At 51.9% G+C, this 20539-nt stretch overlaps 1 protein-coding gene across 1 annotated transcript in view; it reads right to left on the bottom strand.

Moving 5' to 3' along the window:
* LOC132386259 (uncharacterized) overlaps positions 1-17952 on the bottom strand; it is a gene marked incomplete at its 5' end in the record, with an annotated part of 42549 nt that extends 24597 nt beyond the window's left edge. Inside the window, 7 exons of the mRNA XM_059958536.1 lie at positions 9904-10008; positions 10694-10810; positions 13493-13612; positions 14826-14897; positions 16150-16269; positions 17412-17483; positions 17827-17952. Of these exons, the coding sequence (XP_059814519.1) occupies positions 9904-10008; positions 10694-10810; positions 13493-13612; positions 14826-14897; positions 16150-16269; positions 17412-17483; positions 17827-17952 (732 nt within the window). The remainder of the gene's footprint in view (positions 1-9903; positions 10009-10693; positions 10811-13492; positions 13613-14825; positions 14898-16149; positions 16270-17411; positions 17484-17826) is intronic.
* Positions 17953-20539: the final 2587 nt, after the last annotated feature.

Genomic DNA, 20539 nt, shown 5'->3' with positions numbered 1-20539 from the left:
AATATTGCTGAGGTCCCGCTCAGAGTGGTAGTGTCCCCGACACCTCGTGAAGCAAAATACCATCCAGTAATCCCTCTATCACACACAGAATGTCTTTTCTCATTACCTAACAAATGATCCCCTCTCATCACACCTCTCCTCATCTTGCCCTCCCCCTTTCCTTCTGAACCACAGAGCCAAAACCAGTCATTGACCAGACCTGAGATACTTCCCTCTAATTGGTCATTTGACCCCTCCCCCCATCCAAAAGTATACAAGTTGGTAGACCCGTTATTGAGGGGGTTTGCCTCAGGGGGAACTCTAACCCCTTTCATCATCCTGACTGTCACCCAGTTTCATGAGATCTGTACATTATGTCTAACTTCCTCCCAACATGTCCACCCTATCACCCCTCAGTTTCCCGAATGATCCCGAATTCATCCAGCTCCAGTTCCATCCCCTTAACGCCGATTCTGAGAAGCTGCATCAGGATGAACTTCTCACAGGTGAAGTCGTCAGAGACACTGAGGACTGTCCCACGTCCTGCAATAGGAGCATTCAACTCTTCTGCCAGGCATGGCCTACTGCTCTAATTGAAGGAAACAATAAATAAACTGAAAACAAATACATCAACAGTGGCTCCTGTCTCATATGTTTTAGTCTTTGCTAATGAATCCGCTTCCCTGATTGGTTGTGGTTCAGCGAAACGCGAGGCGCTGTCACAACGACTCCGTTAGTCAGACTCAGAGCGAAACAGCCACTTGAAACCCTCTTCCCGTGTGTTTGTCAATGCATCTGATGTGAGAGCTAAAGCCGCCCATCTCCCTTGAATTCTTTCCTCCTCAACCAAAATCCGGAATGTTGTGCCTACTGTCTTGCCTGCCCTGCAACCACCTTCCACTAATGACTGCAATATCATAATTCCAGTCGCTGGCCCCTACCCTGATCTCATCTGCCTTTCGTACAGTACTTCCTGCATTGAAATGTACGCAGGCTCGAATATGAGTCCCAGCAGGCTCAACATTTTTCTTCCTGACTTTGTCAGAGGAATTACAAACATCTGCCCCAACAACCACTCCACTAACTGTTATGCCAGTCTGGTTTGCAATCCCCTGCAACTGTAGTTTAATTCGCACCGTTCCCCTTTTTTAATTCAAACCCCCCACTGAGGTGTTATGTCCACTGCAGTTCAGGTGTAAACCGAGAAGTTACTCGCTGGGAGAGAAAATGAGGTGGCTGTGCAACGTGGGGCGGTGTGGCGCCCCCTAGTGTTCGCCGAGTGCGAGAAACTCCAACTGGATGCACTTCTCACAGGTGACGTCGTCGGTGTGTCTGGGTGTCTCTCTCCCGTCCCATGCTCTAAAAATGAAAACATTCAACCCTCTTGCCAGACATCCCTACAGCTCCAACTGTGCAATTGTAAAGAAGCAAATATAGATTAACTGAAAAAAAAACAATCAATGTCATAATTTCTTGCACTTGCTTAATGAATCGGCTTCATCGCTTGCTCGCTGTTCAAACAAACAAACAAACAAATAAACAAATAAATAAATAAATAAATTGACCTCGTGGCACTGCTTTCTAATTGTTTCTCATTGAAACCAGTCCTGATGCCGGAATTTTATGAGTAGATGACTCCGACAGTCATACACTGAGCAACGCTCCATCCCCAACATCACATCACACAGTCCCGGGGTCAGACACGGAGTGCAGCTTTCTCCACACTGTCCCATCGCCCTGATTAAACCTCCTCCAACAGTGTCCCGTCACTCTCTCCCTGTTACAGGCATAGAGTGAAACGTCTTCTTCCTCGTCCCATCACACACTCGCGATTTAGATATTATGTATAGCTTCCCTCTGCCCAGTCATTTTGAGAGATCTAGAATGTAAAACCAGTGCTAAACCGTAAGAGTTCCGTCTCCAGTACGACTGCTGGAGATGTCGTCTTTGGTTTGGGTTAGTGCCGGCTTGTTCATTTCGAGTCTGAGTCTGAATTAATTCCAGACCTGACTCTGCATTTGGGTTCAACAAAATCCAGAGCTGTCTCGGTTCGGAAGGGATCACAGCTTTAGGAGTTTGAGGGGATGTACTCTCTCAGTGAAGATGAGGAAAATTCTATGGATGTTCGGTGGGGAACTTTCTGACCAGCCGCATCGCCGCCGGGTGTGGATGCTGCAACACACAGAATAGTAACGGGCTACAGAGGGTTCCAGCCTCAGCCGCCACTCTGACGGTCATACCCCTGCATCGAGGGCATTGTCAAGAGGCGATGCCTCGAGAAGACGGCATCCATCACTGACTACTCTCCCCACTCGGGAGAAGCTCTCTGCTCGTTACCATCATCAGGGAGTAGTCGCAGGAGCCTGAACACCCACACACAACGATTCAGGAACATCTTCTCACCCTGCACCATCACATCTTTGAACGCACAAGCGCACACTCGACATTTTTTGCGGTGTTTATTAATGTTTGTAATTTACATTAACTCTACATATTTTTGCCGTACTGATGAAGCTAAAGAACAAATTGCATGTCGAATACATTTCAGGTCAAAAATCAAATAGCGATTCTGGTGAAAAATATCCGATGGGACAGGACACTGGGCACGCTGGCCTTCACCGGTCAGGACACTGAACACAGGAGTCGGGAGATCACGCTGCAGAGGGACAAAGCGTCCGTGAGGCTTTATGCTTCAGGAAAATGCCACTGAACTGGACAAAAAGTATTTGGAGTTCTAGGGGGATATTGCAGGAAATTGAGGGTTATGGAGAGAGGGAGTAAATTTTGGACTTTATTACCTGGATTAATTTTGTAACCTTATAGATGTCCATAAACCCAAGAGAGACACAGACAGAGGAAATAGGCACAAACGTTCACCCAGGGTTGGGTTATCGATCACCAGACCGCACAGTATTGACGTGAGAGTGAGTGGAAAGGAGAAAGTGGACATTATGAACACTGAGAGTACAGTGAGACGGAGAGGGAAGGCAGAGAGAGGGGTAGAAAGAGGATAGAGAGGGAGCAAAGACTGGAAAAGAGTTTGCATAGGGAGAGGACAAAGAGCCGGCGGAGAAACGGCGAGGCGGTAGGGGGTGGAGAAGAACGGCACGGGCTGGAAAATGCCACAAATCCGGAGATCAATGGGGACAGAGGTTTGTCGGTGTGTCGTGGGGAGAATGGGGATGCGAGCACTGATGGAGAATGGGATAGGAGGAGGGGGCAGAAAGGGTGAGGGGGGAGTTCGAGAGGATGGAACAGTGATAGTTGACGGAGAGAGAATGTGGAAATAAAGGGGAGGAAGTACGAGTTGATAATCAGGTAGGTTGAGGGAGCATAAAGAGCGGAAGGCGGGAATGGAAGGAAGGAAGTGGGTGGACGGGGAGAGAGGTGAAAGAGGGGGGCAGAGGGAGCAGAAAAAGCGGAACGGGGGTATGGAAGGAAGGAAGGGGATGGACGGGGAGAGAGGTGAAAGAGGTGGATAGAGGGAGCAGAAAGAGCGGTACGGGGGAATGGAGGGAAAGAATGGGATGGACGGGGAGAGTGGTGAACGTTGATGGTAGAGAGAGTATAAAGAGCGGGACGGGGGAATGGAGATTAAGAAGGGGATGGACGGGGAGAGAGGTGAAAGAGGTGGATAGAGGGAGCAGAAAGAGCGGTACGGGGGAATGGAGGGAAAGAATGGGATGGACGGGGAGAGTGGTGAAAGAGTGGGATCAAGGGAGCAGAAAAACGCGGGCGGATGAAGTACGAAGGAAATAATGATAGGTAGAGGGAGCAGAAAGAGCGGGACGTGGGAATGGAGATTAAGAAGGGGATGGACGGGGAGAGAGGTGAAAGAGTGGGATCAAGGGAGCAGAAAAAAGCGGGCGGATGAAGTACGAAGGAAATAATGATAGGTAGAGGGAGCAGAAAGAGCGGGACGGGGGAATGTAGGGAAATAAGGGGATGGACGGTGAGAGTGGTGAAAGAGTGTGATCAAGGGAGCAGAAAGAGCGGGACGGAGGAATGGAGGGAAAGAAGGGGATGGACGGGGAGAGAGGTGAAAGAGGGGTTAGAGGGAGCAGAAAGAGCGGAACGGGAGAGTGGAGGGAAAGAAGGGGATAGACAGCAAGAGAGGCTTGTCGGTGTCTGGTGGAGACAATATGATTGTGATAAGAGGAGGAATTGTTGTAGCAGGGAAGGGCTGAAGGGTGGGAAGGGAATCTTGAAGGATCGGGGACTGCGAGTGAGGGGGAGACTGGGGATAGTTATTTGATTCACGTCGCCTCCAATGGTTGTTGACAGAGACCCTGGATCATTTCAGGAATATGCGGGAACAAATGTGTCGACTTCTCGCAGATGAAACTCTGATCAGTATCGCAAGGGTAAGTCCTTCTGTCTGAAGTCAGATCACACTGACTGCAAGGGGGCGTTCCAGAGGACCTCTTGTACAGGAGACCGGAGCTCACATTCCTTTTCAAGAGGGAAAACAATTTCAGAGACAAAACAGCTCCAGCAGAGAACTCGAGCCGAGACCGTTCCCAAGCTAATCCCATGATTTAGCTCTCTCCTCACAGACTGTGTCAGTCCGCAAACTCCTCCCACGCAACCGCTGTCCCCCACGGTCCGGTGCCGGTACCCAGACAGTTATCACGGTCCCAATGTCTACCCACAATCCTGTGTCAGTCCCCAACTAAGGCAATGACCCAATGTCTCCCCACAGCCCCGTATCCCCCAAACTAATCCCACCGAACGGCATCCTCAACACAGTCCTCTGTCAGTCCCCATACGAATCGAACATGCCCACCCTGTCCCCTCTGATCTGTTTCAGTCCGCGAACAACCCCCACTCTTCCACAGTCTAATCCATCTTGCCCAGCTCTGTTCCCTCAGATCTATGTCATTTAGCAAACGAATCACACTGTTTCTCCCTCTCCTCACAGCCCAGCGACTACCTCCGAACTAATCACGTTAACGCATTGTGTACCCATCGCCCTGGACTGGTCTCTAAACTAAACCAGTTGTCCTACTCTCGCCCGTCAAATCTATGTCATTCACCGAACTAATCCGGCTGTTACTCCCTCGCCACACTGCCCGGCGACTATCTCCTAAATGATCCCACTGAACAGCGCTCTCCCACTGACATGGGTCATACCAAATTAATCTCTGTGTACTGAGCTCTCCCCGCTGCCCCATGCCAGTTTCCGAAATAATCCCACTGCCCTGTCCTTCCCCGGCAGACACGTGTCGGCTCCAAAATGTTCCCACTGCATCACCCTACACTCTGCACGTGTACAGTCTATAGACAAATCCCAATGCCCCTCCCTTTTCCCACAAAACTACTTCAGTCCGTAAACGAATCCCATATAATCCCATCAGCACTATCTGAATACTCAACTCTCACCCCACACATCAGTCCAAATCTTACCCGTCTTCGCATTTTCCAATCCAGTACTCAAGGTTTTTGCACACAAGGTTGAGGAATACAAAGCTCTGTGAAATTAAATTTATTTGATTAATGCCAAGAATCGAAATCGATGTACGGAACTTCTCTCAGATGACAACCAAAGGAATCTGTGATGCGACGGAGTGAAGGGAGCATCACTCTGTGTCTGTCCCCAGGATTGTGTGATGGGACGGTGTGGTGGGAGATTCACTCTGTGTCTGACCCCAGGAGTGTGTGATGGGACAGTGTGGAGGGAGATTCAATCTGTGTCTGACCCCGGGATGTGTGATGGGACGGTGCGGAGGGAGATTCAATCAGTGTCTGACCCCGGGACTGTGTGATGGGACGGTGTGGAAGGAGATTACTCTGTGTCTGACCCCGGGAGAATGTGATGGGACGCTGTGATGGGAGCTTCACTCTGTTTCTGACCACGGGAGTGTGTGATGGGACGGTGTGAAGGGAGATTAGACTTGTGTTTGACCTCGGTAGTGTGTGATGGGACGGTGCGGAGGGAGATTCAATCAGTGTCTGGCCCCGGGAGTGTGTGACGTCACGGCATGGAGGGAGAACCGCTCTGTGTCTGAACCCGGGAGTGTGTGAAGGGTTGATGTGGAGGGAGATTCACCCTGTGTCAGACCCCGGGAGTGTGTGAAGGGTTGATGTGGAGGGAGATTGACTCTGTGTCAAACCACGCGTGTGTCTGCTTGGAGTGTATGTTGTGTGTTCAATCTGTGCCTGAATCCGCGAGTGTGTGATGATTCCTGTGATATTTTGGGATCTTCCCGTGCTGTGACACATAACGCTTCATCCCTTGAATTGATTTCCAGCAGCCTTGAATCACGGCTTGAACATTCTTGTATCGCTCCGGAGAAATTTGTTTGAAACGTGGAGACGTAATAACACCGGTCATTATTCCTGATCCAATTCTCGGAACAGTTTTGCACTGGAAATCACGAACAAGGAACAGTGAGACACAGAGTGAATCTCCCTGCACACTTTCCCATCACACACACCCGGGGTGACTCACGAAGTGAATTTCACGCCATGCGGTCCCACTACGTTCACCTGAGGTCAGTCACAAAGGGAATGTTCCGCCCCCACATCGTCCCATCGCACATTCACAGATTAAGGCACAGTGAATTCCTCCCAAAATCATCCATCACTCACTCCAGGAGTCAAGACACAGAATGAATCCGGTACCACATCCTATCGCACACGCCCGGGGAGAGACACAGAATGAAGTTCCCTCCACAACGTCCGATCACAGATTCACAGGATCAGGCAGAGAGTGAAGTTCCCTCTACATCATCTATCACAGACTCTCCAGTCAGGCACAGATTCAGGCTTCCTCTACCCCGTCCCCGATACACTCAGGGAGTCAAGCAGAAAGTGAGGCTCGTTCCACATTATCCCATCACACACCCGGTGTGTCAGAAACAGAGCGATGCTCCCCCCACATCGTCCCAACAGTCTCTGGTTTGGACCCAGAATTAAGTTCCCTCCAAACTCACCTATCGTGCACACCCGGTATCACGCATTCGCTGAGACACGGAGTTTGGCGACTGTGACAGTGTCCAATCGCAAACACCAGGGATCAGACACAGTGTAGCTCCTTCAGCACCGTCCGATTACTGACACCCGGAGAAGGACATGGAGTGAAGCTCTTTCTCACTCTCCCATGGCACAGGCACAGGGTCAAAAACAGTGCGCACCGTCCGCACCGTCTCATCACACCCTTTCCGGATCAGACAGAGTCAATCTCCCTCCACAGCGTCCCATCACGCACTCCCAACATCAGACACTCAATGAAACTACCTCGGCACCCTCCCATCACAGGCACCCGGAGACAGTTATAGAGTGAAAGTCCCGCCAGTCTATTCAATCACACTTCCTGACGGGGCAGACAGTAATTTGGGTTCCATCCAAAATGTCCCGTCGCACACTTTCAGAGAATGACGAAGAATTAAGCTCTTGTCTCACGGTTCCATCATACTCTCCCAGCGTCAGACACAGAGTGATGTTCCATCCACACTGTCCCATCACACACGACCCTAACCCTGACCCACACTATCTCACACTGCTTGGGTGAAGCATGGTGTGAAGCTCCATGTACACTCTCCAATCACACAGTCCTGCCGACAATCACAAAGTGAACCTCCCTCCACACTAACCCAATTCCCCCGCCCGTGATCAGATAGGAAATTAAACACACTCTGCACCATCCCGGCGCACACGCCCGGGGTCAGATACAGTGTGATGATCCTTCTATCCGATGTCATCACACGATCCAAGGGTCGGAAAACGAGATCGTCTCCATCCGCACCGTCCTATCACACACCCCTGGAATCAGACACAGAGCGGAACACCACCCAGACACGCGTCACCGTTCCCGCCGCCAGGCACACACGTGACACCCCCCCCCCCCAAACGCACTCAGAACCCCTCCCCCGCCATAGCTTTCCATCACACGCACACTGTGCGAAACACAGAGTCCCATCATGCACACACGGGTTGAGACACAGTTTTAAGCTCCCTGCACACCGTCCGATAACACCCTCACACTGTCAGACGCAGCCTGAGTCTCTCTCTCCAGGGACCCATCACAACCTCCAACGGTCAGACGCGGAGTGAAGCTCCCTTCAAACTGCCTTTCATACACGCCCAGGCTTAAACGTGGAGTGAAGCTCACTGCACACTGCCTTTCATACACGCCCAGGCTTAAACGTGGAGTGAGGCTCCCTGCACACTGTCTTTCATACACCCCCGGGGTCAGACGTGGAGTGAGGCTCCCTGCACACTGTCTTTCATACACGCCCAGGCTTAAACGTGGAGTGAGGCTCCCTGCACACTGTCTTTCATACACCCCCGGGGTCAGACGTGGAGTGAGGCTCCCTGAACACTGCCTTTCATACACCCCCGGGGTCAGACGTGGAGTGAAGCTCCCTGCACACTGCCTTTCATACACCCCCGGGGTCAGACGTGGAGTGAAGCTCCCTGCACACTGCCTTTCATACACTCCCGGGGTCAGACGTGGAGTGAGGCTCCCTGCACACTGTCTTTCATACACTCCCGGGGTCAGACGTGGAGTGAAGCTCCCTGCACACTGTCTTTCATACACCCCCGGGGTCAGACGTGGAGTGAAGCTCCCTGTACACTGTCTTTCATACACCCCCGGGGTCAGACGTGGAGTGAAGCTCCCTGCACACTGTCTTTCATACACTCCCGGGGTCAGACGTGGAGTGAGGCTCCCTGCACACTGTCTTTCATACACCCCCGGGGTCAGACGTGGAGTGAGGCTCCCTGCACACTGTCTTTCATACACTCCCGGAGTCAGAAGTGGAGTGAAGTTCCCTGAACACTGCCTTTCATACACCCCCGGGGTCAGACGTGGAGTGAAGCTCCCTGCACACTGTCTTTCATACACCCCCGGGGTCAAACGTGGAGTGAGGCTTCCTGCACACTGTCTTTCATACACTCCCGGAGCCAGACGTGGAGTGAAGCTCCCTGTACACTGTCTTTCATACACCCCCGGGGTCAGACGTGGAGTGAAGCTCCCTGCACACTGTCTTTCATACACCCCCGGGGTCAGACGTGGAGTGAGACTCCCTGCACACTGTCTTTCATACACTCCCGGAGTCAGACGTGGAGTGAGGCTCCCTGCACACTGCCTTTCATACACGCCCAGGCTTCAACGTGGAGTGAAGCTCCCCTCCACATTGTCCCATCACACACATCCGGAGTAAGACACAGAGTTTGCTCCCTCTACAAAGCCTCGTCACTCACTGCCTGTGTCAGACACAGAGTGAATCTCTCTCTCCATGGCCTCATCGCACATTCCAGTGGTGAAACGTGGAGTGACGTTTCCTGCACACCGTCCAATCGGACTCTTCCGTGGTCAGATTCTGGGTATTACTCCTTCCACACCGTCTCATCACACACTCCAAGCGTCAACCACAGAGTGAAGCTCACCCCACACCGCCCCTCACACATTCCCCACGTCAGAGATCAGAATTATGATCGATCCACAAAGTCCAGTCACACAAGGCCTTGGTCAGACACAGTATGAATCTCCCTCCTTACGTCCCCTTTCGTCCATCTGCACTCTCCCATCACACAGTCCTGGAATCAATGACAGTCCCTCTCTCTCCACGATCCCTCCACACAATCCCGAATTCAGACACAGAGTAAAGCCCCCGCTGCACCGTCCCGTCACACACTCCCGGATTGAGAGTGAAGCTCTCTCTCCACGGTGGATAACGCACTTCAGGGGTCAGACATGGGGTGAATCTCTCTGTGCACTGTCCGATCACACAATCCCGCTGTCAGACACAGAGTGAAGCTGGATCCATACTGTCCCAGACATTCCCAGAGTAAGACATAGAGTGAATCACCCTCCATACCATAACCATACACTCCCGATGTCAAGCACAGAGTGACGCTTCCTCTCTCCATGCCTGCCCTGTGATGAGGAGCGGGTGAAAGAGGGGGATGATGCCTCACCTCTTCTACCGGTCAAGAATTCACAGATTTGAGCCTTGGTTTCATTGACAGATCTGTACTTCGTTTCCATCTCAGTGAACTGGTGACGGAGATCGCTCAGCATTCCTTTAAGAAGGGATAGATTACAGTTGAGGGCAGAAAGCTTGGATTGCAGGGTTGAGTTCAACTCATGGTAGTTTCGGTCGGAGGTGACCTTAGACTGAAGAATCTGCGATACTGAGAGAGATGGTGAAGGATGATTCGCGTTTGCAGTGACACGTGAATCAGCATCGCGCTACCGCAAGGGTCACAGAGAGTTTTATGTCAGTGTGACGGTGAAGGGTGTCCCAGTAAAGGAGGAGAAAATGGCGGCGCGACGCAGAGCGCGCGGCCTCTCTGGAGATGGATATCTGTTACTTGTTAAGTAGGGATCCGAGCACAATCGCGATTTGATGGAGACAGACGTGAGAGCTTGGAGGAACATCTGGAGAATCTTCTGAAATGCCCGCTTCGCTGCCGTGCGGTCCGGAAACTCCGGAGGAGAAGGCCTCCGAGACCTCGGCTTTTCTTGTGTCGGCGGCCGGGCCGAGGTCGACAGTGAATGTCGTGTGGGTGTCAGGACGAGACTTGACTGTGTTACGGTTCAGGCCGTGTTTTTATCACGGTTAGGGGTGTGTCCGTGTTATGGTGATGGGTTTTAATCGGTGTTACGGTAAGGGCCGTGTCTGTGTCGCTGTGGTGTTTTACAATAACAGTTTATTCCAGTCTCTTTATTTACGGTCTGACTCCACACGGAGCCGGTTCCACTCACCATGGATCGAGAGACCGGCCACTATCACGATGAGGGCGGACGTAACTAGGCAGAGTAGGCAGATCAGACGGTACGGTCTATTTCCGATCTTCACTTTCGACTCCTGTTCTTGCGCAGCTGTGGAGAGACCATACGACCATAAGATCACAATAAATATTTAATAACACCATAGGAGCTACTTAATGAATACTTTACTTCAATATCTTAGTGATTGTAGTGATGACTTGCAGCAGACTGAAAAGCCTGAGCATGAAGATGTTACGAAAGAGGATGTAATGGAGCTTTTGGAAAACATCAAATCGGATATGTCGCCGGTACCGGACACAATATACCCCAGGATACCGTGGGAGTCGAGGGAAGAGATTGCTGAGGCGCTGGTGATGATCTTTGCATCATTAATGGAGACGTGGGAGGTTCCGCAAGATTGGAGGCTTGTGGATGTTGCTCCTTTATTCAGGAAAGGGAGAAGAGATAGCCCAGGAAATTATACACAGTGAGTATTACCTCAGCGGTTGGTAAATTGATGAAGAAGATCCGGAGAGGCAGGATTTATGAACATTTGGAGAGGTATAATATGTTTAGGAGTTGTCAGCATGGCTTTGTAAAGGGCAGATCGTGCCTTACGAGAATGATTGCATTTTTGTGGGGATGTGAACTGACACATTGATAAGAGCAGTTGATGCGCTGTATATGGATTTCAGCAAAATATTTTATAAGGTACCCCATGCAGGGCTTACTGAGAAAGCAAGGAGGAATGGGATCCAAGGGGATATTGCTTTGTGGATACACCACTGGCTTGCCACAGAATGCAAAGTGTGATTGTAGACGGGTCATATTCTGCACGGAATTCGGTCACCAGTAGAGTGCATCAGGGATTTGTTCTGAGACCCTTATTCTTCGTGACATTTATAAATGAACTGGATGAAGACCTGGAGGGATGTGTTCGTACATTTGCTGATGACACATTGTTTGAGTTTTTGTGGATAGTTGGAGGGCTGTCAGAAGCTACAGCGGGGCGTTGATAGGATGCATTACCGGCTGAGAATTGGCAGATGGAGTTCAACCCAGTTCAGTGTGAAGTGATTCATTTTGGTAGGTCAAATACGATGGCAGAATATAGTATTAATGGTTAGTCCCTTGGCAGTGTGGAGAATCAGGGGGATCTTAGGGTCCGAGTCCACAGGACGCTCAAAGCAGCTGCGCATGTTGACTCTGTGGTTGAGAATGCGTATGGTATATTGGCCTTCATCAATCGTGGATTTTAAATTTAGGAGCCGAGAGGTAATGTTGCAGCCATATAGGACCCTGGTCAGATCCTACCTGGAGAACTGTGCACAGTTCTGGTCAACTCACTATAGGAAAGACGTGGAATCCATAGAAAGGGTGCAGAGGAGATTGACGAGGACGTTTACTGGAATTCAGAGCATGCCTTGTGAGAATAGGTTGGGTGAACTCAGACTTCTTTCCTTGGAGCGACGGAGGGTGAGAGGTGACCTGATAGAGGTGTACAAGATGATGACAGGCATTGATTGTGCGGATCGTCAGAGGCTTTTTCCCAGGACGGAAATCGCTCGCACGAGAGGACAGGATTTTAAGCTGCTTGGAAGTGGGTACAGAGGAGATGTTAGGGGTAAGTTTTTTTTTTACTCAGAGAGTGGTGAGTGCATGTAATCGGCTGCAGGTAGCGGTGTTGGAGGCGGAACCGAAAGGGTCTTTCATGGGACTCCTGGATGGCTACAGGGAGCTTCGAAAAATAGATGGCTATGGATAAATCCTAGGTAGTTCTGAGATAGGGACATGTTCGTTAACAAGGTCTCAGATGGTACACTGTTCTGGAAGATGATTGTATAGGAGTCGGGAGATCACGTTGCAGATGTACATTGACGCCACTCTTGTTCAGTGTCGGTCGCCCTGATATAGGAAAGGCCACTGTGCTGGAAGGTTGACGAGCATGTTGGACTCGGGGGACTGAGACATGGAGAGATGTCGGGCAGGTCGGGACTTTATTCCTTGGAGCGCAGGGGCGACCTTACAGAATTGTATAAAGCCACGAGGGGGGCAGGCAGGGTGAATGAGCACAGACGTTCCTCAGGTCCGCGGTATCGGGAACCATAGGGTACAGGATTGGCGAGAGATTCGATGGCGTGGAGGGTGGGAAATGAGTGAGGGAGGGGTGTTAGAGTGGGAGGTGGTAGACCGAGATGAGAGGGGATAAAGAGAACGAGAGAGGGGGAGAATAGGGGTGGAGATAGGGACGGAGGGCGATGCGTGGAGAGATGGGGAGAAAGAAGGGCATAAATGGGGAAACATTTGGAGGAGATTAGTTGAGGAGAATCGGGAACCGAGTAGAGGAGGCGACTGGGGTAGGAGAGGGGCAGAGAGAGAGGGGTGGGTAGTGTGGGAAGATGGAGGAGTGAGAGTAGAGCAGAGAGAATGAGCAGAACGCGGATGTTGCCGGATTGGAGTGAGGAACTTATGGATAGAGGTCGGGCAGGTTGTGACTTTATTCCTTGGAGGGTAAGGGTGACCACACAGAGACGTATAAAATAAAGAGCAGTGAGGGCGTACAGTTATTTTCCGTAGACTTAGAGAATCATGGACAAGAGCGCACAAGTCAAAGGAGAGATGGGAAAGGGATTTAATTCGGGCCCGTCTGACGACCTTTCATTTCCCAGATGGTGGTCAGCCTATGGGACGAGCTGAGAAAAGAACTGGCATAAGCAGGTGCTTTAGAAACTTGGACACATGGGAGCATGACACTGACCGCTACAATATTACGTCATCGCTATGAACTCTGACCTGTTTGTGCAGCGGTTGACAACTCGCCGGGTCCCGAGGAAATGGGAGGATCTTCGACCTCATCGACGCGGGGTTTCTTTTTCCGAACGTTCAGCTCTGAGTAGGTGGATTTCAGACCTTCTGGGAGACAGGCAGATTAGGAAGAGAGTGAGTGCGGTAGGGAATGGGGGAGAGTGTCGGAGAGAGACAGATGACAGAGAGAGAGGTAAGTGAAGGGAGAGGGGGTGTGAGACAACAAGAGAGAGAGAGTGCGGGAGAACAGGGAGAGAGAGAGAGAGAGAGAGAGAGAGAGAGAGAGAGAGAGGACAGAGACTTGGAGACTGAGAAGGCGAAAACGATGGACAACGAGGCGAGAGTGCGATGTGGGCATTGGGGCAGGAAAATGCGAGACAAAGAACGGGTAGAGAAAGGGGAGAGGGGACATATTGTGTTGGGAAGAGTAGAGAGATAGGCGTGAGAGTTGAATAGAGGGGAATGAGAAAGGAGAATGATGGAAGCTGGAAGTGGGAGAGGGATGGGGAGGCGAGAAGGGGGAATGATGGAGGCTGGGAGAGGGATGGGGAGGCGAGAAGAAAAGAATTTCAATGAGGGGGAACAAAGAGGGTGGGAGGGCGTCGGGGAACGGGAGAGAGGGTCGGATAGAAAGGGAAGGAATGGCGGGGAGAGGAGTTAAAATGGGCGGGGTTGACGGGCGTATAAGTGAGCAGAGAAAGAGCGACATAGTACAAAAGGGAGATCGAGAGCGGTATAGACGGTGACTGTGATAGAAGAGAGGCCGGAGAGAGACGGGGCAATGAGAGAGGGCGAAGAAAAGGGGACAGCGGGACACAATAGGGGAGGTAGAGTGAGGGAGAGACAGGCGAGGGAGGGAGAGAGGAAACGGGGTGAGAGAAGGGAAAGAGGGAAAGGAGAATGTGGTTACAAAGGGAGAGATGGGTTACGGTTTTATACCGCGCTCCTTCTCAGCGTCTCTCCCACAGTCCTCCCTCCTCACCACAACGACACGGAAATAACACATCTCCACCACCCCCGCCCCAGACCGCTTGCTCCTCATTGTCCCTTCCTCCACATGCCCCATACCATGCTATCTTCCCGACAACACTCCTTCCACACTTCGTCCCACAGCGCTATCTCTAATACGCCCCTCCCAGGGCGCAACACTCCGCACTGATAATCAAAGAGAGTTACCCGCTCTTCGCCTCTCTCACGAGTTCACTCCGTGTTATTCTGAAACAGGGGATCATTAGGGTCAACTGTACGTTTGCTCTGAGATCTCTGGACAGGATTGGTAACGTCACCGTAACAGGGACAAACTAACAACGATGAAACTGACCTCGATCTGTCCGGACCCGGGGCGCCGAGGGGGTCTTGAAATTAACTTCCGCGTACGATACAACAGGTTCAGCTGGGGACAGAAGATTGAGAGTCAGTCACAGAGTGAAGCTCCCTCCACACAGTCCCAATATACACCCCCGGGGTCAAACACAGAGTGAATCTCCCTCCACACCATCCCATCACACACTCCCGGGTTCAGACACAGAGTGAATCTCCATCCACACCCTCCCATCACACACCCTAGTGGACAGACACAAACAGCATTTCCCTCGCAACGTGTTTCTGCCCGTCTTTCCTCGGGAAGGAGTTTCAGAGTACGTTTTTGTGAACTTCTCTTTCATGTAAGTTTCGCTGTCGTCCATTCTGACGAGGATTATCTGCGTCTCTGTGCTCAGAAAGGGGAAGGAATCGTTGACAAATGAAGCCCGTGTTTACAGGGGAGTTTGACCGGCACCAACAAACACCAAATTATGTGCAGATAAAGGGATAGGCCGAGAGCAGGGGAGGAGGTACCGGCCAGGAGAAAGATTGAGGGTGTGAAGGCGGGGACTCTTGAGAGGTGAGAGCGGCGGGAGGTGGAGTTGTGAGAGTGAGGAGAAAGAGGTAGGGGGGAGAATGAGGGAAGGACGGGGGAGGTCGGAAAGAGATATATGGGTGACACTGGGCAGGGAGGGAAGACCGGAGATAAAGAGTGTGTAAGGTCAGATGCAGCAGATAATGGGTACAGAGAGCGGGTAAATAGAAAGGGAGAGGGAGAGAATAGGCGGAGTGAGGGATGGAGAATAGGGCGGTGGGAGAAGAGTGGTGAGTTGGGGTGAAAGAAAGGCATAGATGGGGAAACGTTTGCAGGAGAATAGTTGGGCAGAATGGGGAACAGATTAGAGGAGGCGACTGGGGTATGAGACGGGCAGAGAGAGTGGGGTGGTTAGTCTGGGAAGATGGGGGAGTGAATAGAGCAGAGAGAAGGAGGATGTTACCGGATTGGAATGAACAATATATAGATAGAGATCGGGCAGGTTGGGTCTTTAATTCTCGGAGTGTCGGGGTGACCATACGAAGGCATATGAAAACACGAGCGGTGAATGCGTACGGTTATTTTCCGCAGACTTGGAGAATCGAGGACCAGAGCGCACAGGTCTCAGGTGAAAGGGGAAAGAGATTTCATTGTGGACCGTGTGACAGCCTTTCATTACCCAGATGGTGGTCAGCCTATGGGACGAGCTGACAGGTGAAGTGGTCTAAGCAGATGCATTAGAATCTTGGACTCTTGGGAATATAACACGTGACCGCTCCAGATTGACGTCATCGCTGTGAACTCTGACCTGTTCTTGCAGCGGTTGACCGCCCGCCGGGACCCGAGGAAATGGGAGAGTGTTCGTCCTTATCGATGCGGGGTTTCTTTTTCCGAACGTTCAGCTCTGAGTAGGTGGTGTTCTGACCGTCTGAGAGAGAGAGCCGCACAGGCAGATTAGGAAGAGAGTGAGAGCGGTAGGGAATGGGGGAGGGAGTCGGGGAGAGAGAGACGCGAGAGCGGTGAAGTGGAGGGAGATAGGGTGAGAGAGAACGGGTAGAGAGAGAGGGGACAGGGACGTGGAGACAGAGAGGAGGCGAAAACGACGGAGAGAGAGGGGAGAGTGCGATGTGGGTATTGGGCAGGAAAATGCGATAGAAAGGACGGGGAGAGAAAAGGGAGAGGGGACAGTGTCGGGGGAGAGCGGAGAGGCGTGAGAGATGAATGGCGTAGAAAGAGAATGGAGAGGGAGGGAGGGTGGAAGTGGGAGACGGATGGGGAAGTAAGAACAAGAGAATTTCAGTGAGAGGGGTAGGCGAGAGTGGGCAGAGCGACGGGGTGCATGAGAGAGGGTGGTCAGAGAGAGAAGGCGTGGAGTGGAGATGAGTGGCAAACGTAGGGACGGAGAGGTGAGAGGAAAGGGCGGGGTTGACGGGGGTATGAGAGTGAGCTGAGAGAGAGCGATAGAGTGCGAGAGGGAGATCGAGAGTGGTATAGACGGTGACTGTGAAAGAAGAGAGACGGGAGGGAGAGGTGGCAATGAGAGAGGTGGAAGAGTTCGGGACAGCAGGAGACAGTAGGGGAAATAGTGTGAGGGAGGGACAGGCGAGGGAGGGAGATTGGAGACGGGGTGAGAGAACAGGAAAAATGGAAAAGAGAGTGGGGTTAGAAAAGGTAGAGAGGGGTTAAGGTTTTATACCGCGCTACTTCCCAGCGTCCCACCCACAGTCCTCCCTCCTAACCACATCGACACGGAACTAACTCATATTCACCACCCGTACCCCACACAGCTTGCTCCTCATTGCCCCTTCCTGCGCAGGCCCCATACCATGCCATCTTCCCACAGCACTCCCTCCACCCTCCACCCCACGGCGCTACCTCTAATCCGCCCCTCCCAGGGCGTAATACTCCGCACCGACCACCAATGAGAGCTCTTCGCATCTCCCACGCGTTCGCTCCGTGTTGTTCTCAAACACTGAATCAGTGGGGTCAACTGTACGTTTGCCCTGAGATCTCCCAACAGGATTGGAAACGTCACCCAAACAGGGACAAACTAACAAAGATGTAACTGACCTCGATCTTTCCGGACCCGAGGCGCCGAGGGGGTCTTTAACTTAACTTCCGCGTACGATACATCAGGTTCAGCTGGGTACAGAAGATTGAGAGTCAGTCACAGAGTCAAGCTCCCTCCACACAGTCCCAATACACACCCCAGTGGTCAGACACAGAGTGATCCCCCTCCACAAGGTCTCATCACACAATCCCGGGGTTAAACACAGAGTGAATCTCCCTCCACACAGTCCCAATACACACTCCCGGGGTCAGACACAGAGTGATCCCCCTCCATAAGGATTCATCACACACTCCCGGAGTCAGACACAGTGTGAAGCTCCCTCCACACCGTCCCATCACACACTCACCGGATCGGACACTGAAACAAATTCCCTTCACAACTGCCCATCACACACCACCGTTGCCAGACACAAACCGAATCTCTCTCGCAACGTATTTGTGCCCGACTTTCCCCGAGAAGGGGTCTCAAAGTCCGTTTTCGTGAACTTCACATTCATGTAAGTCTCGTTGTCGTCCGACCTGTCGAGGATTCTCTGCGTCTCTGAGCTCAGAAAGGGGAAGTAACCGTTGTCCAGGGAAGCCCGTGTTTACAGGGGAGTCTGTCCGGCACCAACAAACACCAGATGATGTGCAGATAAAGGGAGAGGCCGAGAGATGGGGAGGAGGTGCCGGCCAGGAGGCAGATTGAGGCTGTGAAGGCGGGTGTTCTCGAGATGTGAGAGCGGCCGGGGGAGGAGTTGTGAGAATGGGGAGAAAGAGGGAGAGAATGAGGGAAGGATGGGGGAGGTCAGAGAGAGGTAAATAAGTGACAGGGACAGGGAGGAAGGAGCGGAGATAAAGAGGGTTTAGGGTCAGATGTAGCAGAGAATGGGTACAGAGTGGGTGAAACGACGGGGTATATATAAATTTAATTTAGTGGTGGGAGGGACAAAGCAAAAGGCGAGCTGACGGTGGAAAGCAATGCAGAAAGAGGGACATTGAGGGGGCGTTATCTCAGAGGGAGGAGGGACTGTGCTACAGAGAGGGAAGAGGGATACAGCGGAGGGCCTATGGATGGAGATATAAATAGAAAGGGGGGATAACGGAGTGGAAGAAGGGGATTAGAGAGGGATGAAATAAGTGAGAATCGTGGAGAATCGTATCCCCTCGAACCCAACCCCCACACGCAGTTGGTTCCTGGTTTGATCGTCGGACCCTCCCACTGCTCTGCTCATCGCTTCTGTCTATCCGTCTGGCTCTCTGCAGAAGTCATTGTCTCCCTATCTCTCCCCATAAATGTAGCAATCCCGCTTCAGGTTCGCTGGAAACGAAGAGCAGATAGCGAAGATAGTGGTTGTGTGCGTGAGGATGTGCTGGTGTGTGTGTGTGTGTGTGTGTGTGTGTGTGTGTGTGTGTGTGTGTGTGTGTGTGTGTGTGTGTGTGTGTGTGTGTGTGTGTGTGTGTAAGACAGAGAGACCGTATAATGTGCTGCGTGAGGATCAAGGATGCAAGGATTGGCAGGGCAGAAATGGCCAGTGAAAGGGTGAAGGGTGTTAAGTTTGCAGAAACTGAAGCAAGTGTTGTGGAACCACACGACCGGCCTGTGCAGACGGAGCTACTGAGATGCTCAGAACCCGGAGATACACATCCAGTGGAAGTGCCAGAGGGAGAGTGTGCTGGAGCGAGTGACAAATGGAATTGGGAAGTATTGGAGGGTTATTGGCTAAGTGCGGGCCAGTGGACTAGGTGAGAGTAAGCGTTCGGCACGGATTCGAAAGGCCGAGATGGCCTGTTTTTGTGTAGCAATGGTTATATGTATATATGAGTGAGATGGGGGTAGAGACGGTATGCATGTGTGGGCGCAGAGCGAGAGAGCGAGATCGAGAGAGAGGGAGAGAGATAGAGCTATAATCCCTGGACCGTCCGAACAAACACATAAAGGGTCAGAAACAAAGTGCAGATACCGCCACACCATCCCTACACACACTCCCAGGCTCAGGCACAGAGGGAATCTCCCTCCGGAACGTCCCATCACACAGTCCCGAGGTCAGACACAGAGTGAATCTCCCTCCGGAACGTACCATCACACAGTCCCGAGGTCAGACACAGAGTGAATCTCCCTCCGGAACGTACCATCACACACTCCCGAGGTCAGACACAGAGTGAATCTCCCTGCACACCGTCCCATCACACAGTCCCGGGTTCAGACCCAGAGTGAATCTCCCTCCACTCCGTACCATCACACACTCCCGGGTTCAGACCCAGAGTGAATCTCCCTCCACTCCGTACCATCACACACTCCCGGGGTCAGACCCAGAGTGAATCTCCCTGCACACCGTCCCATCACACACTCCCGGGTTCAGACCCAGAGTGAATCTCCCTTCACACCGTCCCATCACACACACCCGGGCTCAGACTCAGAGTGAATCTCCCTCCACACCGTCCCAACACACAATCCCAGGATCAGACTCAGAGTGAATCTCCCTCCACACCGTCCCAACACACAATCCCAGGATCAGACACAGAGGGAATCTCCCTCCACTCCGTCCGATCACATAATCCCTGGGTCAGACACAGAGTGAATCCCCCTCCTTACCGTCCCATCACACACTCCCGGGGTCAGACACAGAGTGAAGCTTCCTCAAACAGTAAGTACACTGCATATGCTGTGTATGTCTTGAAGATTCCTCCAACCGTTCCACCAAATGCTCCCGAGATGAGACACAAAATGAAGCTCCCGACAGACAGACCCATCAGACAGTTCCAGGGTCAGAACACAAGAGAATCTCCCTAAATATGTGTGTGCGTGTGTGTGTGTGTGTGTGTGTGTGTGTGTGTGTGTGTGTGTGTGTGTGTGTGTGTGTGTGTGTGTGTGTGTGTGTGTGTGTGACCGGGTTCTGTGCGGTGGGAAAGGGGAGGAGAGAATAGGAGAGGGAAGGGGTCTTAAGATTGCAGATATTGAAGCAAGTGGTGTGCAACCACGTGACCGGCCTGTGCATACAGAGCTGTGGAGACACTCAGATCCTGGTGATAGGTATCCACTGGAGGGGGCGAGGTGTAATACTACACGTCATCTCTCCCTCATGCTCCCCACTAACGCCTGTGACACATAGAGTGAGGAGAATGTGGGTAGGGAGAGACGTAGCTTT

This window comes from Hypanus sabinus, unplaced genomic scaffold, assembly GCF_030144855.1.
Source record: "Hypanus sabinus isolate sHypSab1 unplaced genomic scaffold, sHypSab1.hap1 scaffold_1077, whole genome shotgun sequence".
NCBI lineage: Eukaryota > Metazoa > Chordata > Chondrichthyes > Myliobatiformes > Dasyatidae > Hypanus > Hypanus sabinus.
Note: the sequence above shows the minus strand (reverse complement) of the source record. Positions and strands in the feature narration are given on the sequence as shown.